Source organism: Sus scrofa, chromosome 8, assembly GCF_054392235.1.
Source record: "Sus scrofa isolate SSC_HxYL_T2T_F1_AM1 chromosome 8, Sscrofa_HxYL_maternal_Yorkshire_Landrace_v2.0, whole genome shotgun sequence".
Classification (NCBI taxonomy): domain Eukaryota; kingdom Metazoa; phylum Chordata; class Mammalia; order Artiodactyla; family Suidae; genus Sus; species Sus scrofa.
In genome coordinates this window covers 43409817-43437298 of record NC_139390.1, presented here as the reverse complement: position 1 = coordinate 43437298, position 27482 = coordinate 43409817, and the positions used below count along the sequence as shown (strand labels likewise).

Sequence of the window (27482 nt, the reverse complement as noted above, 5' to 3'; positions counted from 1 at the left end):
CCTCTGATGTGACTGCCATGTGTTCTTTCTGTTCTCTATGGTACAGGAGTGGGAAGGTTTGAGTGTTGTGTCATCATATGCATGTGTCAGGAGTAGAGGCTAGTTTTGACTTTAATGGACAAACCAGCCATAGAATGACTGCTGAGTGACATAATATGGTGGCTGATGCCTCTCACTGATTTGACTGCTTGCTAATAGAGTTGGGCTTTTTTCCCTGTAGGGAATTTGTTGACTGTTTCTTAAAGCTCATGTTTCCTATTCTAACCTTTACTTTTTGCACAGTAAAAGCCCTTTTAGGGAATTACTTTTTAATAAAGTGGCCTGCTGGAGTAGAGTAATTTAAAAGACATAAATTAAATTTCTTCTTTAGGGTAGTCTATTCTTTTCTGTCTTGGAATATTGTAAAATGTCCAGATTCATGAATGCTATGCATAACCGCCAAGTTAATAAAAAAAGTCAGCTACGGTAGTTATACTGAGTGACTTTTTTTAAAGTGATTACACACAAATCTTGGAACCTTGTTTAGCCTCTGTCTATATGCCATGGTTAATATAGTGAAAGATTTCCATCCACTTAAATGCTGTTTTGTTTGGTTTTGTTTTGTTTTTGCATTTATTCAAACTACTCACAAATTTTAATGTATCTTAAAAATTGGCAATAAATGTTTAGGATTAGTTGGAAAATGATTCTTTCCTTTCCTCTGTCCTACTCAAAACTTCTCCAGCATAGGAGTGAAAGAGGACTACATGCTGTCATCCTAGCACAAATGATCTTGGAAACTCACTTCATGGCACAAGTCTCCAAGCTAAACAAGGAGTGGGTAGAACTAAGACACTATAAATGGGAGGGGGGGTGTTTTATGTTGGCAACAGGGAAAACTGTGACTTAGTTTACCCGTTGACAGTGTTAATCACCACTAAATGACTCTCGTGATATTCTTTGTTTTCAAAGTTCCTTACTAATCTATGGGGTTATCTCTTTGCTAGACAAAGATGAGTGCTCTAAGGATAATGGTGGATGTCAACATGAGTGCGTCAACACAATGGGAAGCTACACATGTCAGTGCCGGAATGGATTTGTGCTGCATGAAAATAAACATGATTGCAAGGAAGGTATGAAAGATATGTTCTTTTTTTGACAACATCTGGAATTTCATACAGTTTGGGTAAAGCACTGCTTCCACTCATATCAATGAGTGATGTCCTTGTCGACTGTTCTAATGCCAAAAAAAAAAAAAAAAAAAAAAAATTCATTCAGTGTTCAAAGATACATGGCATACTACTGGAAATCTCATATTACCTAAAGGTTCTGTACCTCACACATGGGTGGCATTAGAATAACTTTTTATAACAGACATAAAGCTGCTGTGATGCCATCTAGAACCCAGAAAAGCACTGTATTATCCCCCAGTTTTCATAGAACAGATCTTATAGCAGTCTCCACATTTAAACTTAATTTCTGCTAAATGTTTTGCATTTGGTTTAATTTCCCTCCCCAGAATATCTCATATATGTGCCACATGAGTGATGTCATTTTAAATACCAAGAGTATCAAACTTAAATGCCTACCAGAAAGAAAACAATTTAAAATGGTATAGAGTGTGCCATTTAAAGTTTTAATTCATGGTTTTGCACACACATGCTCATAGACAGAGTATCGTAGTAGCACAATAGTAGCCTACCCGTTTTGGTCCCAAGGCCTTACAACATTCCAAGGTTTTATAAAGATAATTACCTTAATCTTCTCAGCAAATATGAGCTACATGGGAACAAGAATTACTTATTCAAGCCTTAATTTTTTCCTTTGTGGTCCGCTCTTGAATTTTCTATTTAACTTAGATTTATTACTAAGACAGATTTTATAACTAGTCATTAGTACATGGAGAGTGATAAATGCCTGACTAGAACCACAATTAGGTAATGACTTTTTGAATGTACATTTGAATAGTGCAGAATACCCCGAATCATCCTTGCTCCATTCAGATCCATTTAAATCTAATTAGCATCATTAAGCCACTTCATGAAACCCAAATCTCCCTGTGGAAACCTAGCACAATTAAAGTTCTAGTAGGAAGTCATGAACCAACAACACAGTAATGTGTGGGGCCTTTTATTTTTATTGTACAGTCCTGTAATGTAACAGATGTTTTGCTCATATAGTAAATAATTTCCCTTGAGATTTCTTGGAAAATTTCAGAGAATTAATTGTATTTTAGAATGGGATACACAATAAAGAACAAATAATTTCTAGTATAAACCAGGATGTTCAGGATGAAGCTTCATAAACGATATACTTAGAACACAGTCTAAAGATATCATGTTTTTGAAGTTCCCATCATGGTGCAGCGGAAACAAATCCAACTAGGAACCATGAGGTTGCAGGTTTGATCCCTGGCCTCCCTCAGGGGTTAAGGATCCAGTGTTGCCCTGAGCTGTGGTGTAGGTTGCAGACTTGGCTCGGATCTGGAATTGCTGTGGCTCTGGCGTAGGCTAGCAGCAACAGCTCCAATTAGATCCCTAGCCTAGGAACCTCCATATGCCTCGACTGCAGCCCTTAAAATATAAATAAATAAATAAATAAATAAATAAATAAATAAATAAATAAATCATGTTTTGAAACTTGATAGTCACAGTATAGAATGGTCCCCTCCAAAATGAAGTTATTTAAATTTTGTAAAACCTAAAATGTTTCATGTTTAATTGAATGAGATATTCTTTGAAATTAGTTCAGAAGCTAGTAACTGTTCATTATTTTCCCCTTAGTGCTTCATTTAATTTTGATGAAATTACAGATAATTTACTTTAGCAGCTAAAATTATGGTTTAGGTATTCAAGTGTATACTTTAACAAAGGGAGAGAGAAAATGTAAAGATGTGTTTCATGAAGTGGCTTAATGACACTAATTAGATATAAATGATGTTTCTGTTAATAGGAAAAAAAGAATTGAAAATGGCATAGTCCGTTGATTTTTGTTGTGGTATTGCATTAAATATTTTGCACATACCAAGAGTTGATACCCTTAATTGTCAATAATCTTGCCCTGTGAAAAAATCTGAGCTTATAGATCTAACAGTTGACAAAACAGTTTATTTTCTTTTTAGCATTTATCTAATTCATTGTAAACATTTAATTTCATATGAACTAGAAAACAAAACTGCCTGATTATGATTAGCAACACATTTGATAATGGAGACTAGAGTGTCAATTAGTTATTCAGCAAATTTTTCAGCAGAAATAGTAGGTAAATAGGCTATTGCTTGCTAGTCCAGTCCTGGGCTACATTTCCACGCTAATTAATATTATTATCTTTATTGGCATAGCTGAGTGTGAACAGAAGATTCACAGTCCAAGTGGCTTCATCACTAGCCCCAACTGGCCAGACAAATACCCAAGCAGGAAGGAATGCACATGGGAAATCAGTGCCACACCTGGTCATCGAGTCAAATTAGTAAGTGAGCACATCATTCTTTTTTTTTTTTTTATTAAGCTGCCTGCCCATGTCTTGCACAGCTAGTTCATGGAAATGAATGTTTATTGAATTAAACTGAATTAAGAGGCAAGTGGGAAATATTTTCCTAAATAACACTAAATAAATCCCTGATTTCCTAGATCAAGGTGATACTAATGGTAGCCAGGCAATTCTTTTATGGTGTTCTTATCCAGGATGGGATGCTTTGAAATGCATTACTGAAGTTACTGTAGAACAATAGGCTCTTCCTAATATGCTGGAAAATGTTTCCAAATGGAAAAATAAATGAAGGAACAAAAATATCAGAAACTCACCAAAAAAGTAACAAGTGTTCACTCAGCCCAGCAGAGTAAACTCTACTGGTTGTGTCTGTTCTATATGCCTCATAATGCAAATCATATTTATTTTTATAATAAAACTAATTTTGTGGTTTATGGAGTATTATTTTTGCATAATATGTTTCCCTCTTTAGATGAATACCAATATCCTTAGGCTTCTCCCAAATACAAATGTGAACATAATGTTTGTCCTTTCTCCTGTATTCTTTGAGTCATGCATTCTGTCCTGGTCATCTGATAGTACCTATTAAATTTCATTATAGGCTACAGAATACTTGAAAAATATAATTAAAAGAAATAGAACCATAGGTATATAGAAATTTTAACAATTTTCTGCAATATGCTATTTCAAAAACAGGAGGGGATTCCAACTATCAAGGCTCAGGACAGTCTAGCAGGAACCGTTATAAAGGACAAGAAATTGTCTTGAGAATGAGTTCATGGTAGCTTACTGAGCCAGTCCAGCCATAAAGTTGTTAATTCTGTTTGAACTCTTTCCTTCAGTAGTTTTTTTTCTTTTTTGTTCAGTAAAGATGTCTTATTCATATGCAACATAATAATATTAGAGACTGTCACTGAGACATACATATTCCTATTATGCAGTTCCTTCCAATCACCACAGTTGTAAACTATCAGTAAATGACTTTCCAAACAGAGATGTTAACTCTGACATTTTCATTTTAGCCACTCTTTGAAAGAATGTTAGGTGCTAGGAAATAACATTGTAGGCGTTTTATTGCTTTCCAATCCTGTTCAAGATCCTGATTGATAGGCCCACTCTGAAGCTATGGGCTGAGATACAGAGGCTTCATTTTTTAGTGGTGCAGTAGCTAAGGGAGTTGGGAAAATGGATTTTTCTGAACATTTTTTTTGTGTAGATCCAAGTTTTGTCTGGCATTGTATTCCTCATCCCTGAAGAATTTCCTTTCATATTTTGTGTAGAGTATGTCTGTGTAGTTTCATTTTTAAAAGATATTTTCATTGGGTATAAAATTCTAAGACGGCAATTTTATTTTCCCTTCTCCACTTTAAATACCTAACTCTATTCTTTTCTGCCTTTCATGGTTTTTAATGTCTGTGATGTCTTAATTTTATTCCTGTGGAAGTAATGTTTCTTTTCTCTGATGGCTGCCTTCACCATTTTTTTATCAGCAGTTTGAATATAATGTATCTGGGGTGTGTGTGTGTGTGTGTTTAATAATTTATACTTCTGAGAAATCTCTGAATTTCTTGCATCTGTATTGTGATGTCTGCCATGAATTTTTGAAAATTCTCGACCATGGTTTGTTTACAAGATTCTTCTGCATTGTGTCTCTCTTATTCTGGTATTCAAAATACACATATGTAGGATTTTTTCATACTATCCTATAAATCTTGAATTCTCTGTTATTTTTGTCACTCTGTTTGAATTGAAGCATGGTAATTTCTATTGGCCTGTCTTCAAGTTCAATGATTATCTATTCAGCAGTCTTGAGTCTACTAATGAGCTTGCCAAAGGTATTCCTTATCTCTCTTATCATGTTTGTTTTTTATTTCTAGTATTTCCCTTTGATCCATTATTATAGTCCCCCTGTGTATTTGTCTGCTTAGATTACCTTTAGAAAAATGCAACACACTGAGTGGCTAAAACAACAAAGTTTTTTTTTTTTCTCTTACATTTCTGGAGGCTAGAAGTTCAAGATCAAGGTGTTGTTAGGGGTGGTACCTGGTGAGGCCTCTTTTCCTTTCTTGTAGGTGGCCACTTTAACACTATCATTGCATGGCCTTTCCTCTGTGGTATACTCTCCCTCATAGAGAGAAAGGGGGAGCAAGAGAGGACAAACTCTGGTGTCTCTTCATCTTCTTATAAGGACATTAGTCCTGTGAGATTAGGGTCTCACCTTTAGGATCTCATTTAATCTTGATTACCTCCCTAAAGGACCTGTCTGCAAACATAATCACATTGGGATTAGAGCTTCAATGTATGAATTTGGCTATGGGGTACAATTGAGTTCATAACAGCATCTCTCTGCTGAAATTTCTCATCCATTCTTAAGTGTTGTCTGCTGGAATCTCTAGCATATTAATGATAGTTACTTTAAATTCCATTTGATAATGTAAATATAGAGGTCATGTTTGAGTCTCTTGTGTTGATTATTTTCTCTCAACACTGTACTTTTTGTCTTGCCCTTTTGTGTGTCATGTAGTTTTTTTAATTAAACATTAGATGTTATGTGTCTAACTATATTGCTTCTGTTAGGCTGTTAGTGAATGTATGTAAATGGGAAGGGATGTTGTTGAGTGATTATAGTCAGTAATTAGCTGAGTTTGGGTTGTCTTGTTTCTATTATTAACTGTAGTAAGCCATTGGCTCTGAGTTCCTTTCTCTTAGATTGAAAGCTGGAATTTCAGATGTGTTTTTTCAATATCTCCTTCATCTTAACTTCCTCATTCATCTCTACCCCAAACTGTATTACCTCCCCGTATGTTTTCCCCCTCAACCAGTGGTAGACTGCAGTTACATGCTGCTTGGTGCTTGGTAGTCTTGCAGTGAGGGCAAGGGGTTCTCTACTGTTTTAGTAGCCTCCATCTTAGACAGGATCTATGTTTTTAGGTGTTAGAGAGAGCCTTTTTTTTTTAAAAAAAAAAAAAAGTGGTTCTGTTTATTCTCTTTCTAGCAGCCAAACTCCATTTTTTAACTATGCTTAGTTCTCCATGGGAGAGTTTCTCTTCCCTCTCCCAGTTACAGCAGGTCTCTGATGTTATTGGTGTAGGCTCCTGGGTCCAAGACTTCCCCGGGGATGGAAGTGTTTTTGTTTGTTTATTTAAGCTTTCTTGTGGCTACTGTGGGTCTGAACATTTGTCCTGGATTTATGCTCTTCCTCCCAGAGGCTTGAGGCTTTGTTTCCCAGAGAAGAGTTGCATCAAGGTTTCATGCTTTTCTTCCGAGAAGTGACCACTTAACCCTCCAAGCCTTCAATACCAAGGAAAGCACTTGTCCATCTCTTGCTTTTCCCACAATATTTCTCATGAGCAGGAGAATAGAGTTCATGGAAAAGAGCCTGCGAGTGGGTACAAACTCCTGTGTCTACAGCTCCCAGTGTGCTATACTCTTACCCCAATCTACACCTCACCTTTACTGATACATTACAATTGTAGCTGAATGTGTCTTACTTGGTTATATGGCACACAACATCTTTCTCTCTCTCTCTCTCTTTTTTTTTTTTTTTTTTGTCTTTTTTTGTCTTTTGCCTTTTCTACGGCCGATCCTGTGGCATTTGGAGGTTCCCAGGCTAGGGGTCTAATCAGAGCTGTAGCCACTGGCCTACACCAGAACCACAGCAATGCGGGATCCAAGCCGCATCTGTGACCTACAGCACAGCTCATGGCATTGCTGGATCCTTAACCCACTGAGCAAGGCCAGGGATCGAACCTGCAACCTCATGGTTCCTAGTTGGATTCGTTAACCACTGCACCACGACAGGAACCCCACACAGCATCTCTTCTAAATGTAGTATGTCACCTTCTAAATGTAGCAGGAGTTCATGTCTCATCTCTCCTCAGTGGGGCCTGAGAGTCAGTGGATTTGATACTATTTGGTTGACTAGTGACTTTGGCTCTTTGATGTGTTCAGCAAAGTTATGATTTTTTGATTGTTTGTTTACATGAGTTTTCTTGGTAGAGTAGAAGCAGTATTTCTTTCAACTTTCTATGTTCAAGGGGAAATAGAACTCCTAATAACCTCAACTTGAAAAATGGCAATAATATGTTCTCAATTATATACCTTTCAGCTTATTGAGCATCCCTTCCAACTCTAGGACAGTCTACTTCTTCACAAATTACAGGTAAATATTCCACCTGAGGATCAGGATAGTTTGTTCAAAAATGGTTCTTATGATGGAACATGATAGAGGATAATGTGAAAAAAAGAATGTATTTGTGTGACTGGATCACTGCTGTACAGTAAAAATTGACAGAACACTGTAAACCAATTATAATGTAAAAAATAAAAATCATCTAAAACAATAAGAAAATAGATAAATAAATAAAACTACACACACACACACACACAAAATGGTCATACCTGCTAGTATCCTAAGGTAATTTTCAGAAGTAAAATGAAAGCTCTAATGCAACTATTGATTTTTAAGTATTTGATTTTGTGGTCTTTGTTGAAGTAGCTACAGTCTAAGCTAGGTTTTCTCAATATTACTATGCATCAGAATTGCCTAGGAGATTTGTTAAAAGACATTTTGCCATGACAAGTTTTCTGAATCAGAGCATAATATTGATTCCACCATCTTATTTCATTAACCATGTTCATATTAAACCTGACTCACAATATCACTAACAATCAGCATCAGTAAAAAGTGTCTTGTAACAAATTAGCTACTAACTTCAAGTGATATTTTAGTTCTATATTTTTACCTCTTACCGTTTCGACATTATCATTGGTAATACTGGCTTTGTAATAGAACTGTTAATGAATCTTACCTACTTTAAATCTGAAATCACTATTGCAGACATCAGCCAATGGACATTTGGCCAAAACTATTTGTAATGTTCAAAAAATTCAATCACCTACCCAAATAATTTGACATTTGTTAAATAGGATATTTCATCCAGAAGATAATTTATTTAAAATAAATGTATGTTTCTCGGCTTCTTTAGGAGACTTAATTTTCAGGGAGGAACTTGAACCCAAACTAATTTTGAAAATAGATTCCAGGAAAACTTGGAAATTATAAAATCTCTTAATTCTATTAGATCAAGAGCTGGATAGATACTTAGTTTCAAGCTAGTTTATTTATAGGCTAAGGTGAAAAGGAAAAGCAAAGAAAAAACTTGTCCTCATGTGCACTGTGGACCTTTCTTTACAACTCACGACTACCCTTCTGACCTTAGGCTGCATGGAAAAATAAGAAAAAAATTCTAAATATTTTATCTTTTCATATAGAAGCAAAGAAATGGAAATTTTTCCTGAAGACAACTTAACAAGATATTAAAAGAACTTATTTATGAACTTTGAGAGTCTTATTGTTCTTTCTAACCCAAATATCCCTTTAATCTAGTATAAAATTGTGTTGAGTGACATGCAAGTAGTAGCTTATGGTTCTAAGCAAGGCTCATTCACTGTGTCTATAATAACCATTATTTTAGTTTTTTTGTGAGACTGTAAGTATTAAAGTTATTTAGATCATCATGCCATTATGTGGTATAATAGTACTGTAATGAAATTCAATGTCCAGTGAGATATGAACATTCTTCCTTTATCATAAGTATATTCAGTTCTTAGTGTGGTTATTCATATCTAGTATGTATTATTATACAATAATTATGTTTAAGGACTGAAATATCAGCAGTGGTCAATTTATTATAGATTTATAGAAATTTAAGACTTTGGCATTAAAATGCAATTATTCTTCTTTTATGAACTATTCTTGTTTATCTACTGCTTCATACTAAACTAACCCAAAGCTTCATGGCTTAAAATAAGCACCATGTTATAAGCCCATAATTTGGGGGAGAGAAAGTCATGATTTGAATAATGTTGGCAGTTCTTCTGTTGCCCGTGGCATTGATTGAGGTAAGTAATTGATTGAGGTATTCACCTGGGACATGTTCTTGTTGGGAGGATCAGGTTGGTTTTAACTGTATGTCTATCACCTTGGTAGGGAGGGCTGGAAAGCTGACTCAGCTGGGACAGCTAGAACATCTACACATGACCATTCTAGCATGGTGGTCTCAGGGGAACTGTACCCTTTTACATGGCAGTAATGGTCCCCCAAAGAGGGTATTTTAAGAGGCCTAGGGGAACATCCCAGTAGCTCCTGAACATTATCTGCACTCATTTTCTTGGTAAAGCAAATCACAAAGTCTGGCCAGGATTGAAGGGGAAGAGTATTAGACTTTATGTCTCAGTGGGAGGAGTAGCAAAGAATATGTGACCATATGAATCCCACACATTCATTTAAGTATATGAGATTGCACATATTCAGGGAAGTAAAGATAACACAAATGAGTTACTGACTAGTTTTTTCACCACCTGGTATATAAATAGGAAATAATTAAAGGTAATTTTCTCTAATGCCATAGTAAATTCTATCCAGTAATATAAAATGGCAATTTGAATACAACTTAAATTATGTATATACTACTTAATGAACATACTTATTAATTTTTGTCCTTATATCATGAATTTCCTATTAAAGCTAAATATGAAAATTAAGTAGAATTGTGCTTATGAGTGAATATGTCAGTTCTTGACATTTTCTATATTCTTTCTTATACCTTCTCTGATCTTTATAAGACATTGAAACATCATATTCATATAAATGCAGTAAGGTGGAGAGCTAGGATCCAGAGAGCCTGGGAATATCCTTTAAAAAATTCTAAAATAGTGACTTTCATATGGAATTCTCAAATAAAAATGTGAATATTCTTAAGTTTTCCATTTCTTGAAAGTGCTCTCCAAATAATAAAATGTAGCTTGACATATTTGTACCTCCTAAAACTGACTTGGAGTAAGATAGTGTGTATGGTTTCCAATGGTTTCAAAATGGTATCCTGTATATTATATGAGGTTGGTGTCATAAATAACATTTATAGATATGGACACAGTCACAAGACACTTAGATGAGTTGGCAAGTTATAAAGGTAGTAGAGGTCTAAACACCTTCAAGCCCAAGAATTATTTCTATTGTGCTGGAAAAATAATTAAAAAAAATTTTAGACGAGAAGAAAATGAAGGAGAAGAGTTAGGCTAAGAGAAAGAAGATTTTATATAGTCATATTGTCTAAGTATCTTATTTTTTTAGTTTCCCAGTTGATTAATGTTTCCTGTCAATTCCTCCATCTAACATTGTTTAATGTAATTGATGTCACATGAAAATTAAGTTATCAAATACATTGCTAGAATACATGTATAGATTAATGTAAGGCTTAGCTAAAATTCAAATTTGCACAAATAAAAACAGTAACTAATATTAACAGAGAAAAGTCATCATACCCAGCAAAGTAGCATATAAATGCCTGCATATGCCAAGCATTTTGTCTCTATAAAAAAATCTTATTTTTCATTATAACATCCTGCATCAGAAAGGAAAGAGATCCATAATTGCTGTGTACACTTATGCAGTAATTTAAGTGGAAAATAATCGTATTAGGAAGACAGTTAAAATGATTAAATAAAATAAATACACAACAGAGACATATGGAGGGATTAGAAACATATTTTGAACTCAAAGAGATAAGTCTAGATCCTAGCACTTCTACTTACTAGTTGTGTTATCTTTGGAAGATATCTCTCATTTTAGGGGTTCCCTTCATGGCTCAGTGATAACGAATCCGACTAAGAACCATGAGGTTGTGGGTTCGATCCCTGGCCTTGCTCAATGGGTTAAGGATCCGGCGTTGCCGTGAGCTGTGGTATAGGTTGCAGACGTGGCTCGGATCCCGTATTGCTGTGGCTGTGGTGTAGGCTGGAGGCTACAGCTCTGATTAGACCCCTAGCCTGGGAACTTCCATATGCCACAGAAGCGGACCTAGAAAAGGCAAAAAAGACAAAAAAAAAAAAAAAAAAAAGATATTTCTCATTTTAAAGCCTTGATTTTTTCATCTGGAATTTTAAGCTGCTATTTATTCACAAGTTTTGTGTATAATGTATTTGACACAGTGCTTTATTAAATGCCAATAAACATTGATGTATGATATCATAATGTAAATCATAATTATGGTAGTGTTTTATTTAATTTTTATTTTTATTGAATAATTCAACCATGGTCAAGTTTTTGTGTATCCTTATCAATTTGAAATCCAATCTTTGGTGATCCATTGATTGTTTTAGTAGCATCTGGTCTACTGTGTCATTTAAGGCCAGTGTTTCCTTATTGATTTTTTGTGTATATAATCTGTCCACTGATATAAGTGGAGTATTAAAGGCCCCTACTATTATTGTATTACTGTCAATTTCTCCCTTTATGTCCCTTTATATTAGCTTTATATATTTAGGTGCTCCTATGTTGGGTACCTATATACTCACAATTTTTATATCTTCTTGGATTGATCTTCTGATCATTATATAGTATCCCTCTATGTCTCTTACAACTATCTTTATTTTAAAGTCAGTTTTGGCTGATATTAGTATCACTATCCCAGATTTTTTTAAATTTTCATTTACATGGAATACTTTTTTCCATCCCCTCACTTTCCAGCTGTGTGTCTTTAGATCTGAAGCAAGTCTCTTGTAGGCAACAAACATATAGACCTTGTTTTTGTATCCACTCAGCTATCTATGTCTTTTGATTGTAGCATTTAGTCCATTTAAATTTAAGGTAATTATTTATATGTATGTTCTTATTCTCATTTTGGTAACTGTTTTGGGGTTGTTTTTGTAGGTCTTTTTTTCCCTTTCTTTTTCTTTTGTTTCTTGTGATTTGATGACTATCTTTAGTGTTATGTTTGGGTTCCTTTTTCTTTGTTGTGTGTGTGTCTATTATAGATTTTTGGTTTGTAGTTACTATGAGATATCTACTATATATATATATATATATATATATATATATATATCTGTTCTAAGTTGCTGATCTCTTAATTTCAAATACATTTTAAAATCTCTAAATATGTACTCTCCTCTCCACACAATTACTGCTTTTGATATCATAATTTATATCTAATCTAATTAATTTATGTACACCTTAACTGCTTATTGTGTTTTTACTACTTTGTCTTTTAACTTCCTTACTAGCTTTGTGCATGGATGTTTTCCTACCTTTACTTGATGTTTGCCTTTACTGATGAGTTTTTTTTTTTTTAATAATTTTCATGTTTCTAGTTGTAGTCTTTTCTTTTTCACCTAATGAAGTCTCTTTAACATTTGTTGCAAAACTGGTTTAATGCTGATGAATTCTCTAAGCTTTTGCTTTCTCTAAAGCTTTTGATCTCCCTGCATCAAATCTGAACAAGAATCTTTCAGAGTAGAGTATTTTTGGTTGTAGGTTTTTCCCTTTCATCACTTTAAATAAACCACTCCCTTCTGGTCTGCAGATTTTCTACTAAAAAATCAGCTTTATATGTGATCCCTCATATTTTATTTATTGATTTCCCTTGCTGCTTTTAATTCTCTCTCTTTATCTCTTTGTCATTGTAATTACCATATGTGTTGGTGCATTCCTCTTTTTGTTAATCATATATGGCACTCAGTGCTTCCTCGACTTGAATGGCTGCTTCCTTTCCCAGGTTAGGGAAGTTTTCAGCTATATGTGCTCAAATATATTATCAGCTCCTTTGTCTTTCTCTTCTGGGGCCCCTATAATGTGAATATTAGTGCATGTGATGTTGTCTCAGAGGCCTTTTAAACTGTCCTTATCTCTTCATTTTTTTCTTTTTTCTGTTCAGCATCAGCGATTTCCACAACTTCTGTTTTCCAGCTCACTAAACATTTCTCAATCATTTAGTCTACAGCTGATTCCTTCTAGTGTGCTTTTCATTTCAATTATAGTATTTTTCATCTCTGTTTAGTTGTTATTTACATTTTCCAACTTATTGTTAAAAACTTCTGACTTCTTGCTTGGTGCATCATTCTCCTCCCAAGTTCTTTAATCATCTTTACAGTCACCACACTAAACCTTCTCTCAGAGAGATTGCCTATCTCTACTTCACTTAGTTCTTCTGGGGTTTATCAACATACCAGTGTGTATGTCCCCAAGGTATAGCTACCATCCCCTCACCTGCCTCTCTGGGAGACTCTTCAAGACCAGCATGTAGGTCTGGCACAGGCTTCTATCAAAGTCCCAGTGCATGTGAGATTTGTGCATGTGCCACTTAAGAGTGAAGTGTCTATTTCCTCTAGTCCTGTGGGACTCTGATAATTAAGCCCTTTGAGCTTCAAAGCCAAATTCTCTAGGAGCTTATCTTCCCAGTGCAAGACTCCCATGCTGGAGAGCCTGACATTGAGCTCAGAACTCTCATTCCTGTGGGAGAACATCTGCAATATCATTATTCTCCAGTTTGAGTGTTGCCCACCTGGGGGCATGGGACTTGACCAAGTCTACCCCTCTTACTGTTCTCATTGCGATTCTTTGTTTTATGTCTTTACTTGTAGAATATCTTTTTTGGTAGGTCCTAGTTTTTTTAGTGGTGATTATTGTGCAAATAGTTATAATTTTGGTGTGCTCATGAAAGGAGGTGAACTAAGGGTCTTTCTCCTTCATAATCTTAGTTAATTTCCCTGAAATTCAATCCTAACAAATTTAGCTAGTGATTACTTTTTAGAAAACTCTTTCTTTAAAGGGCCAGATATTAAATATTATAGACTTTGTAGACTAAATAGTCTGTGATGCAACAACCTACCATTTTAGTGTGAAAGCAGCCATAGACAATACACAAATGAATTGAAATGGTTGTGTAACAGTAAAAGTTTAATTACTAAAAACAGGCTTCAGGCCAGATTTCCCCTGTGGGACTTTGTTCACCTGAGCAAAGAAAGTCAAGGGTAAGAGTTTGAAGCCACGTAGTCATAAGTATATGTCCACATTTCCACTGACAATCACAGAGTGAAAGCATTTGGCCTTACTCTCTGTGATAGGCAGAATAACATTCTCCACCCTGCAAAGATGACCAAGTCTTAATCCCTAGAATCTGGACATATTATCTTACATGACAAATAGAGTGGCGACTAAATTAAGGGTCTTAAAACAGAACGATTATCCTGGTATATCTGGGTGGGCTTGAAGTAATTATAAGGATCCTTACAAGAGGGAGGCAGGGGCTCAGAAAGAAGGTCCTATACTATTGGTTTTGAATATAGAGGAAAGGGACATGAACCAAGGAATGAGAGCAGCCTTTGGAAGCAGGAAGAATGCAAATAAACATATTCACACCTAGGACTTCTGGAAGTAACACAGTGTTACCTTGCCCATTTTAGACCACTGACTTATAAATAAATTGAAGCTCTAGGACAATAAATGTGTATTGTATTGAGCCACTAGTGTGTGGTAATTTGCTTGAGCAGCAGTAGGAAACTAATATGTTTGCCTTGTTTTTAGTGTGTCCATGTGTGTTTAATCCCGAGATGCCAACTACATGATAATAACTATAAAGTAAAAGAAACCTTGGTCAAAAGATACTTCAAAAGTCTTCCTGCTAGAAAAGGGATAACATTCTGAACAAATAAGGAGAAGGACCTCTCATTCCTGGCCTTGTCCTGTCTTGGTTCTGAGAGACTTAACTGATAATTAAATTCATGGTCCAGAATGTGTGATAGAATAAAATAATAAACTGTGCACCTCACTTTAGCTTTGGAAACTTTAAAAACTGTTTTTAAAGATTTTCCATTTTCTGTGAGTTCCCGTTTTAGCATAGCATTAGTGAATACAACTAGTATTCATGAGTATTCAGATTCTATCCCTGGCCGTGTTCAGTGGGTTAAGGATCTGGCATTGCCATGAGTGGTGTGGGTTGCAAACGTGGCTCACACCCTGCATTGCTGTGGCTGTGGCATAGGCTGGCAGCTGCAGCCCTGATTAGACCCTTAGCCTGGGAACTTCCATATGCCATGGAAGTTCTAAAAAGCCAAAAAAGAAGAAAAACCAAAAACTAAAAACAAAAACAAACAGATTTTCCATTTTCCCTTGGATTCTTCTAATACCTTTCTGTGGCCTAGAAATAATTTTTATTAAAGCAAAGTCACTATAAATGGAAGTGTCTCTCTGTGGATGTCTCTATGATATTACAGGGAAAATTTATAAGATCTCGGTATGTGAATTTGTAACATTTTGCTTGTATGTGGTGGAGCTTTTGCCTTACGCTGATTTCTGGAAAAGGACCAAAAAGACTACCAATCATTAGCTGACCTAGCAAACTACTACTAATTTCAAGAGGAAAAGTAATTAACACTTTAATGAATGAGTGTCATTTGCATTACTCGAGAAAGTGTTAGCTACAAAACCTTTGCCTAATGTCACTCTTATAGAGTCATTCTGATTCCACTAGTAATTTGATAAGAAGCTGGAGCCAGCTGGCTCCACGCCAGTTGTCAGCAGGCTCTCCAGACCACTAGCTCAGTGCCACCTTGTGTGGTGTTTCTCTATTCCATAAAACAGATGTCATGATTTATTCCAGACATCCTGCATTTCATTAGAGAGTGAAGTTATCTCATTCACTTAGTTTTCAGCGGACCAATTAACTGAACATGTGTGGTCTGTAAATTATAATCCCATTTTTAACTTTTACTTAAAGTATACACTTTAGAATGCCTTTATGCCCATCGTTCTTAAAATGTTTCTCTTTTATGCAGTAGATTTGTCTGCTTTCTATATTTATAGATGAATGATGCTAATGATCATTCAACATGCAGTGGTTTTCAGATATTGTTATTTTTCTCTTTAAACACTATTTGTCTGATTATTCAGAACTGTGATTTCATATTTAATTAAAAAAAAAAAAACCTGGGTGCATTTAGGCCAATTTGCTCTTACTGGTTTCTTAACTGTTACAAACTGATATTGACTGTTTATGTGTACACAAAGATAATAGAAGCTGACTGAGCAGCAGCTCATGAGAGGCAGAAAAAAGAATTTTTGATTTACCATGTCTACTGTGTTTCCATCCATTGATATTGGCCATAAACAAGGTTTAGGTAGGTAGGTAGATGGATGGACAGATTTATCCAGACATCCAGCCAACATCCATTCAGGGTCTTCTATATTCCATACACTGTGTATCTACTCTGCTTCACTCTCTCCCACTAGATTATGAAATTAATAAGTGATAGGAGTTCCTGTTGTGGTTCAGTAGAAACGAATCCAGCTAGTGTCCATGAGGATGTGGTTTTGATCCCTGGTCTTGGTCAGTAAGTAAGGCCTACTGAGGATCCAGTGTTGCTGTGAGCTGTGGGGTAGGTTACAGATGAAGCTTGAATTTAGAGTTGCTGAGGCTGTAGTGTAGGCTGGCAGCTGTAGCTCTGATTCGACTCCTAGCCTTGGAAACTCCATATGCTGCAGGTGCAGCCCTAAAAAGTAAAAAAAAAGTAATAGTGACAAACCCTTTAGTGATGGTGTAGATTGAATGTTGTGCTTCAGATGAAATAAACTCTGGTGAAGTCTCCTTGCTCACTATATTTTTCTGCATTGTATTTGTTTCCAGTAATATCTTTGCGCTGTATTAAATTTTTTTTTTGCAGTATCCAGTGACTTTGGTTGAAGGAAGTGAATATTCCTTTTTATCCATAATAATTATAACAAACAGTGACTCACTAACGCTTATTGGTTATAATTTTTTAATTTCTACTTATAAGTGGGGCACAATGGAATGAGACATGAGTGGTCAGCCTGCTTCTTTTTTTAGTCTCTTTGCTCCTTTCTTTTACTCCCTAATTAATATAAATTGCTTCCTTCATTTCTTCCCTTGCTCCTCCAAAGTCAGAAGTGAGAGCAGATGGTAGTGTGGCCAGAAGTAAGGGATAATGATGAGGCTTAGCCACTTTTTCAAAAATACAAAAATATGTCTTAAATTGCGAATTATGATCACTTCACAAAACTGCATTAAAGAAAACCCATATATAAATGTTTATGTGTAAATATTTTATCCTACAGGGATTGTAGCAAATGTAACTCATTTTCAAACATACTATTTATTTCCTTAGGTTTCACTCTTTTATTTTTCTTTAGCTTTGCTCCATGGACTTAAGTAGGAGTAATGGTTAATTTCTTAAATGTATGATGGTTTTTAAGGAAAGGAAAAAGCTTTAATTGTCAATGGCAAATAATCTATAATACCTGGAATTATAAAATTTGTTCAATGGTTATTTTCAGTCTATCGCAATTAAACCTTCCACTGTTATATTAAACTTTCTATTATATTATATATTTAATATTTTTATTTTATGAATTTGCTAGCACCTACACATAAAAACACACTAATATGTTTTGTAAGACTCTAAATATTACAATAAGTGTACCATCTCTCTGAAAAATTAGTTAAAAATAATCTAGCCTAAAGTCATATTAGTATTATCTAATAATTTAGGTTGTAAGATATGAATAAAGAAATATATAATGAAAAAAATCTTTGTTTTAGGTATTCTGTTAGGATTCACTGCATTTAGTTTTTGCAAAAATAACTGCTTTTTAAATTACTTTATGGGGTTTTCTATTTAGTTTAAGTGCTCAAAGTTATCATGATGTTCAATAGAACATCATACTCAAAATAGGACCTATTTTGAGTGATATGTGTTTTTGTGTTTTTTGTTTTCTTCCTTTTTTCTTTTTTTTTTTTTTTTAACAGGCCTTTAGTGAGTTTGAGATTGAGCAGCATCAAGAATGTGCTTATGATCACTTGGAAGTATTTGATGGAGAAACAGAAAAATCACCCATTCTTGGACGACTGTGTGGGAACAAGATACCAGAGCCCATTGTGGCTACTGGAAATAAGATGTTTGTTCGGTTTGTTTCTGATGCATCTGTTCAAAGAAAAGGCTTTCAAGCCACACATTCTACAGGTCAGTAAATTAGCGGATCCTTCTCTTTGCTAGGATCCACGTTTCTCTTCTAGTGAGTGCAGGGCATCCTGTAACAGAATGACAAGTGAATCAGAAGGAATCTCACTGATGCACCATGTGAAGTATTTGAGAATGACAGAGCATCCTGCCAAATCTCTTTGTAGCTGACTAATGTTTAGAAAGAAATGCAGTAGTTTGATCTGGTTCATGTTCAATGTGGTATGACCAAGCAATATCTCTAAACATTTATATAATGTATTCCATATTAACTTTAAGTTTGATTTTTATGTTGTGTGACAGTGTCCTGTAGCTTGGTATTCAAAATTTTGTTTCTGCTAATATCCTACCTGATTAGCTAATTTTTGCATTAATATATTTTTGTAAATCAAATTTGGGATTTAACTCTGTTTTACATAGCCTCATTTCTTCCTCTTTTATTTGGTATGCAACACAATCTTTTCTCTAATCCTAATCCCTAATTTGACTCATAGATTTCAGCTGTAATGGATGTCTTTAAGAAATAAAATATAACTTGGAAAAAATATGGATTTTTTTAGGCAAAAATGCAAAATAATTTTTTATTATTTGGAACCAATTTAATAATATAGTCCATAAATGTCCAGCAAATGTCCTTTTTTTGATTCAGTTGAAAAAAAAAAAAAAAAAAAATCAGTTAACTATTTACTGAAATTATCTAGCTTATAGTGACACCTAGTGGCAAACTCAATGCATGCACTATTGAGACTCAGAAATCTGTCTTGCTATAAAAGTCTGCAAATTCATTCATGAGATTTTAGTGCAATAATTTTTGTCATAGTTTCTTGATTGTTGTTTTTTCTTTTACTTTCATTTTGTTTTAGAAATGTCATTTTCAGATTCGCAAAGGCTTTACAAAATCTCTTCCCATTTTGTTCAAATACTGCATTTCCCTCTTGATTTCTGTTCTGAGCCAGGGCTGAGAGAATTGCCCTCCCAAGATCCTGGTCACTCAGTTGCTGATTTGTTTCTGTCAAACAGGTACAAGAAGTCAGTGCTTCTCTGTACTTCACAGTCTACCCTTCCTGGGCTGTGGAATAAAAGAAATACAAGTGCTGACAGTTGAAAACAAAATAAATCATTCAATTATATCAAATACTGAGAATCAGAATTTTTTAATATATGTAAATGAGATTAAACTGGTTTATACATTTATGTATTGAATTCAGAAATATTTTTACAAACTATTTTGCTGGCCTTCAAAAATATAATCCTTCATTTATTTATTTTTGGCTGCCCCAAGGAATATGGAGTTCCCAGGCCAAGGATCAGATCCAAGCCACAACTGCAAACTACACCACAGCTACAGCAATGCCAAATCCTTAATGCACTGTGCCTGGCCAGGGATCGAACCTGTGTCCTAGTGTAGTAGAGACACTTCTGGCGCATTGTGACACAGCAGGAACTCCGACTCTTCCTTTTTAACAGATTAATTAAATTGTTTTAATTGCTTTAAATTGTTTTTCAGTTTTTTCTGGCTTTTCTTTATATTCCTGAATGGATCCCTGGAAGTATAGATAGTGATATTTAGGATGTTCTCACTAGAAAATAATAGCAGTACATTATACTGTACAATTATATAGCTTTTCCTACATGCCAGGTATCTTTCAAGAATTTTACATGTATTATATTCTCTTCATCTATACCCTATGATGTGAGTACTATGTATGATCCCCATTTGGGGAATGAAGTGGGGAACAAAGTCCCACAGCTGATGAAGAACAGGTTAGTATTGATACCCAGGCCATGTGGCTATGTATGGTGTTCTGTCACAGGGAGAGGACAATTCTTGGAATTACTGGGATAAGAGAAGCACCATGGTGGGAAAGAAAGGATACTTGGCTTCCAGTCTGTGGGACCCAAGAGACGATTTTTCAAGACTGATTAGATTCCCAGCTCTCCAGAAGGGTTCTAAGCGCATGTGTTCCTTCACATGTTTACGTTCGTAATAGCGGCACCTATATCAACAGATGACGCAGGATTCCCCACTTACCATCTGGAAGACAGAGGGACATTTACCTGTAACATGATGGGGAAGCCATTCCCATGATTGAAACCCTACTTAGAAGTTCTCTCATATATTAGTCACACAAAGGTCTCTGAATGTCTGTGACAGTTTGGGTTGAGCCTATGCCTGTTCAGACACAGCTGAACAGTGTTCCATCCTGGGGATTGAGAAATATTTTGTTTGTTTATTTTTGTTTTGTCTTTTTAGGGCTGCACCTGTGGCATATGAAGGTTCCCAGGCTAAGGGTCGAATCAGAGCTACAGCTGCCGGTGTACACCACAGCCACAGCAATGCCAGATCCAAGCTGCGTGTGCAACCTACACCACAGCTCACAGCAATACTGGGATCCTTAATCCATGGAGCAAGGCCAAGGATCAAATCTGTGTCCTCAAGGATCCTAGTCAGATTCGTTTCTGCTGAGCCATGACGGGAACTCTGAGAAATATTTTGTTATTTATAATCATGAAATCACGATGTAAGTAAACCATTTTCAGATTTTTTAAAATCTGAAAAATCCAAGTAGGAACGTTAGCTGTCCTCATCCACCCTCATAGGGTTTTGCCAAGCCTCTTCTATCACAGGTGACCACATCAGGGCTACAGTTGTGTTTTGATAACTATTTGCTTAACTGCCCATATCTTTCCACACTGAATTTTTATTTTTGTTCCTTCCCCACTCATCCCAGTTTTCTTGGGACTTTCCTGATTTTAGTACTGAAATTACTACTTCCCAAGAACCTTAGTCATTGGCAAATAAGGGCCGAAAGAAACTACTTTTTCCTGACACTTTTCGTATCACTTTCTATTTTCTCCTTACCCACAGCCATATGTTTGCATATGGACTTGATTGGAGGGGACATTGCAGACTTTCTCTATTTTTATTTAATCCCTAATCAATATAAAGTAAAGGAGTTCCCATTGTGGCTCAACAGGTTAAGAACCTGACATAGTGTTTGATCCCTGGCCTTTCTCAGTAGGTGAAGGATTTGATGTTACTGTAGCTGTGGTATAGGCCAGCAGCTGAAGCTAGCATTCAACCCTCAGCCTGAGAAACTCAATATGCCACAGGTGTGGCCTTAAGAAAAAAATATAATAATAAAAAATAAAATAAGATTGGGGAGTTCAGACTACAGAGAGTTCCTGAGAAAAGTTTGAAAACCTTTATTCTCTAAATTATACTAACTGCAAATTTTTATGCGGTCTTATTTATTTCTTTGGTGTATTTACTTCTACTGATAAAAGTAGTAACTAATAAAGCATATGTTTATTAATAGCTCTTTAAAAAGAAGCTGTAAAAAGAGCACTTAAAATTTGTGGGGTGTTCTCTAGTGGCACAGTGGGTTAATAAGGATCTGTCATTGTCGCTGTAGCTGCTTGGGTCACTACTGTGGCGCAGGTGCCATCCCTTGCCTGGGAACTTCCACAAGCGTCAGGTGCAGCCAAAAATAAATAAATAAATACGAAATTTTTTGTTATTAAAAACACAAACTATAACTAAGTTCTGGAACTACAAAAGTAACTACAATTAATGGTTTGTTTATGTTTTCCCCAACAGATTTAGATAATTATTTCTACCTAAGTTAAGCAATACTGGTCTGTATATTCTATGTGAAGAGTTCTATATGACACACAGACACATACAGGATTTTGTTGATGTCTAAGTTATTTCTTATTTCTTTGGAACCCAGGTTCTTAAATTACTAAGATTACACTTGATTTAAGACACTGACCTTTTTTTTTCCGTGAAAACAGTTGTTTTAGACTGAAAACAATATGAAATGTATAATAAAAATACTTGTTGCAAGTTTCTCTATGGCAGGCACTGTTTTATTTCCATGTATTAATTAAATTCTCAAAACCCACTAGGATGGGTACTATTATTATCAATTGCATTTTACTCTTGACCACATTACCCTACAGATCAGAGGAGTGAGGTTACTTAGCCAAAGTCACTATAGGTAACTTTGTATGTATCGGAGCTGAGATTCCATCCCAGCAGCCTCTCTAGGACCTATTGCAGAACCCATTTCACCATCTTAATCTTCAAATATGGGAAATATGACTTATGGTGGAAAAGAATACGGAAGACAGAGAGAGGTTAGACTATATTGAAAGTGAAGTTGGAATTGTTAAAGCTCATTGAGCTCACTTATTATTTTTCTTTCCTGGGCAGAATGTGGTGGCAGACTGAAAGCAGAATCAAAACCAGGAGATCTGTATTCTCATGCTCAGTTTGGTGACAACAACTACCCAGGACAAGTTGACTGTGAATGGGTGTTAGTGTCAGAACGGGGCTCTCGACTCGAGTTATCCTTCCAGATTTTTGAAGTGGAAGAAGAAGCTGACTGTGGCTATGACTATGTTGAGCTCTTTGACGGTCTCAATTCAACAGCAGTGGGGCTTGGTCGATTCTGTGGATCAGGGGTAAATACAGTACCAACAGGATACCATAGATCTGATAAAAATGTCAGTCAATTGGTTATTGATGTGTGTATTGTATACAATCAACAATGCTTTTTACAAAAAAATAGCACTTCATATTATTAATGATTTGAAAATTATGGCACACCTCATCTTCCCTCATTTTTTCCCTATCTAGTGAATTTGCTTGATAATATCGAATAAGACAAATGAATTTAGTAGCTATAATTTCTTGTTACTATGCACATCCTAATTTTTAAAATTCTTATTTTTATTGCGCAATAACTATTTAAATATTTTATCTACAAACAATACGCTTAAACACACACCTTTGATAATTTCGCAAGCTTCCTAAATTAAAAGATACAAGAAAAACAATATGCACACTATTTAAATTGGCACTCCCATCAACAATATATTTGATAAGTGGTAGGGTCCACCATCAGTGTGGAGGTTTAGCCAATATTGTTGAATGCTGTTCCACTGCTGTGTATCACAAGTCAGAGAGTATCCCTGTGAGAAATAGGAAAAAACCTTAAGGCTTTCTCAGTGCTTTTTTTCCTCCAGGATCTCATTCATGCTGACTATACTTCTGAGTACATATTTTGTCCTGAATATATTAGTCCCATTTTTGAAATGTCTACCAGTACCTATTGCCTAAATAACACTGAGCTTAAATAATATTGAAGCAAATAAAAATTGAAATGAAACAAATATGCTCCTTGGTAATTAGATTATTAAAACAAGGAATGGATGATTTGGATTCTGGAAGTGGCTCTGCCTCAGAGCAGCTTCAAAAACAGATTTAATGCCCCCCTTTCCTTTCAACCTCATTTGATTTACTTGTAAAAGCCAAGGAAATTGGTTTAAAATTTTGGGAAAAAAACACCAAGTTCCAGAGCTTGGAAACAGTGTATTCAAAGCTCAGGTCCATCCCTGATCAGCCTTGTGATCTTGAGCATGTCATCTCTTCTCTGAAACTCAAGTTTTTTCGTCTGTAAAATAAAGTCACTGTTATCCACTTTTCAAAGTTGTTGGGAGGATGAAATTATATACCAAAAAATTTCCAAACATGAATTGCATTGAAGAAAAATTCATTATTGTTTGTTTATTTGCTTTGTTTGTTTTTGTCTTCAGCCACCAGAAGAGATCAATTCAATTGGTGATACTGTTTTAATTCATTTTCACACTGATGACACAATCAGCAAGAAAGGATTTCATATAAGATACAAAAGCATCAGCTATCCAGATACTACGCATACCAAAAAATAACACCAAAATCTCCATCAGAACATAAAGAGATGTGCATAATGGAGAGAAGATGTATTTCTTTTTTAAATGAAGATTTTAGCACAAATGTTTTATATAATGAATTTGAACAGAAGAAAACTACAAGACCAGAATTATCTTTGTATCAAAAGAGAAGTTTCCTGCTAACCGTGATCAGCATTGCCAGGATATCTGAACTCTGTTCTTGATGGTATAAATATAAATAAAGCTTGTGAAAGCATCTCATGCTTCAGTGAAGACCACAATCTTTTCTTCACAGCTCAACACAGATGCTTCACAATTCAGACAGTTCCGCTCAGGGTCTGTGACCCTGCAGAGTGTTCTTTTTGACAATTTTTCAGTATATGGAAGAAATAAAATTATCTTGCAGGTGAAAAACTGGAAAACCCTCTCCCCATACCTTAGGATAATTGCTTTGACTTTGTATCTTGAAGACAATGTAAACCAGATCCATTTAAGGTCTTGTGAAATGGGAGTCTTTTGAGAGTTGTTTATACTTTAAATGTGGGTGTGTCCAATGTTTGTAAACTGGAATATTTCAGCTTCATTGTTTTTACTTGCAGGCTAAATTAACCTCTTTGAAATGTAAAGGATCTTGAGACCACTTCGTTTTACTGAGATTTCAACCAGTTTGAAATGTCAATAGTGTCTATTGCAGTTCACTCTAGACATCATTTATTTAAGTGCTGGAAAATGCACAGTTAATTGGTAAACTCAGTTCTTTCAGTGAAAGTGCTGCCTTTTCACACCAAATCCAGGAAGCCACGTAATATCTTATGAACTTGATGAAAAAACTCCCAACCGGTGTGAACAGGATTCTTCTAAGTGACTGCCTGGATGGTTCATACTCAAGTTCCACTGCTGCTATTGTTTCTTTTATTGTTGATCTTTTATCATTGTTATTATTGATATTTTCATGGTAAATGTCGTATTCTCTAAAAAATGAAATGAAATGAATTGGCAATAGGCCTTGTAAGAACTGAAAGATCTCTTTCTTTCTCTTCCTAGGAATCAGTTTTTTAAATATGCAGTATTGGGAGTTCGCATTGTGGCACAGCGGAAACCAATCTGACCAGTAACCATGAGGTTGCAGGTTCGATCCCTGACCTTGCTCAGTGGTTAAAGATCCAGAAGTGCCATGAGCTGTGGTGTAGTTTGCAGATGAGGCTCAGATCCTGCATTGCTTTGGCTGTGGTGTAGGCCAGCAGCTGTAGTTCCGATTTGACCCCTAGCCTGGGAACCTCCATATGCCATGGGTGTGGCCCTAAAAAGCAATGTTGAAAAAAAAAAAGGGATTTGTTTTTGAAAAACTTTCTATGGTGCTATTCCATAAACATTTCTTTTTTTTAAACAAAGTTTTTGACCTTTGAGCCAACCTGTAGGCTATGAACATCTCTGGCTGGTAGCACTTGAAGACTTAAGACTTGTTACATGTATCAAGAGTATATCATTGCAAGGGCAGCACTTGTCCTGTTGAACAACTGCTTATAATGCCTTAGAATTCTTTCACATGATCAAACAGATCCTCCTAAGAGACATACCTTTTGAAAAGCTGAACATAATAGTGTGTGGTAATTAGCATCTCTATGAGGAAAATTCATTTCCGTTTCTGTGGCTGAGAGCATTGGATATAAATATGGTGACCTGCTTTTATTGTAGAAAATGAATTTTCCGCTTTAAAGCCAGCTGCTGTGTTTTTTTTTTATATAATATATATTAATGTATATATATGTGAGATTGAGTGAGTGAAGCTATAAGAAGGTGAAAAGCTGTGGGTGGTTAAAAAATTTAAATTTATGTGCCAAGTTCTACTAGAATCCTGTTTGAAGTAGCACCTTCCTTAGGATGTTTCATGGACAAATAATGGGAACTTTTAATTATTATCAACCCCATTTTAAAAAAGGCGCATTCATTTAGAGAAACTCTATTTTGATATTTTTTGATGCTGATGTTGGTATAGATTGCTATATGAAGTAGGTTTGGTTCTGTTACCTGTCCATGAACATTCAACATTTAATAAAATTGAGAATTTTTCTTTATTTTACAAAATTAAACTATACACACAGATTTAGCTTGTTTTCTTGTCATCTGTCACCTTGAAAAATCTTTTCTTGCTTATGTAAATACATTTTTAAAACCAATCTTTTGATCTTATTGAATCTTACTTTGGGAATGCATAACTGATGCTTGCAATATAATGAGATTTTTAGTGGAGCTGATTTATTCTGGTAACTTCTCCTATATCTTTTTCACTAATCTTCAATTAGCCAAAATACTGGGAATGAGAGGAATAAAAACCATTAACACCTAAGGCACTTCACTGTGCCCAGTCCAGTATACTAGTTTTAAACTTTTATACCACCCTTGAAAAACCGTGGTAATGGTCTCATTTTGTAATTTATGAACTGAGGCTCAAAGAAGGTATATAAATTTCCCAGGGTTATAGTGTTTAAACCCAGATTATCTGATACAAAAATCTGCTTGTTCTACAAAATGTAATAGAATCAATATTGATTTTTTTATGTAGGTATATTTTTATGATGAAACTTCACTTAAAGTCAGTTTTAGAGGTGAATTAGAGTAAAACTTTCAGGATAGACATTGTTCCTTTCAGTACTAGCATGACAATTCAAATACCAACTGTAGATACTTTAAGAACCATAATGCTATAAACTAAAAAAAAAAAAAAAAAAAAGCCTACTCTGAATTTTGGAGTTAGTAACTGTGAGCCTCTTATTAACATAAATATATTAAATTATTTTATCTGGTATGGTAGGAGAGATTCTCCTTTTAGAAATATTGTGGATGTTTGGGTTGATATTTTTGACACAATTGAGAAGTGTTTAGAAGGCATACCAGAGAGGTGTTATCAGAACTTAGGTCTTCAGTGGGTATATTAATTTTTATTGTACCTTATGTCAGATATCAGCTCACTGCATATTACTTTTATATTAATTCCACTTTGGCTTGTGTGTGTTGTTAAATTCAAATACAGGTAGTTTCACTGTTATTTTGTTAATAATTGTTTGTTACTGTTCTAGACATTTTATTAGTTTTGTAAATTTATTTTCAATCCCGACATCAACTCCTCCATTAGTCTTGGTTGTGTTCTCTGTTTGCCAAAGTCCTAACTCCTATACATTCTTCACTGACTCAACACATACCAAAAAAAAAACCCTGCTCCCATTTAATATGATTTTATTAAATTATTTTTAAAGGCAAATTTGAATATTAATCTACTTTATTTAGGAGACCATGACTTAACACAACTGCACAAAACAAGATTTTTAAAGAAATGTATGGGAAACTGCAATTCTATTTCCAGAGTCTGCAAATGTCCCCTGCCTGTATTGTCTGAGTTTTGTTATCTAGGACTAATTTTTGCATACCATTGTATTAGATTCAAATTATGTCTACTTTTTTAGAGTATCTTGGTCTCTTTTATT

At 35.1% G+C, this 27482-nt stretch overlaps 1 protein-coding gene across 3 annotated transcripts in view; it reads left to right on the top strand.

The window, feature by feature from the left end:
* Positions 1–26101, top strand: part of TLL1 (tolloid like 1) — a 236441-nt gene extending 210340 nt beyond the window's left edge. For all 3 annotated transcript variants that reach the window (XM_021101281.2, XM_084973891.1, XM_084973892.1), the window contains 5 exons: positions 987–1112; positions 3320–3447; positions 18069–18282; positions 22499–22749; positions 23884–26101. In XM_021101281.2, coding sequence (XP_020956940.1) covers positions 987–1112; positions 3320–3447; positions 18069–18282; positions 22499–22749; positions 23884–24018 — 854 coding nt within the window. In that variant the 3' untranslated portion in view covers positions 24019–26101. The remainder of the gene's footprint in view (positions 1–986; positions 1113–3319; positions 3448–18068; positions 18283–22498; positions 22750–23883) is intronic.
* The last annotated feature ends 1381 nt before the right edge of the window (positions 26102–27482 follow it).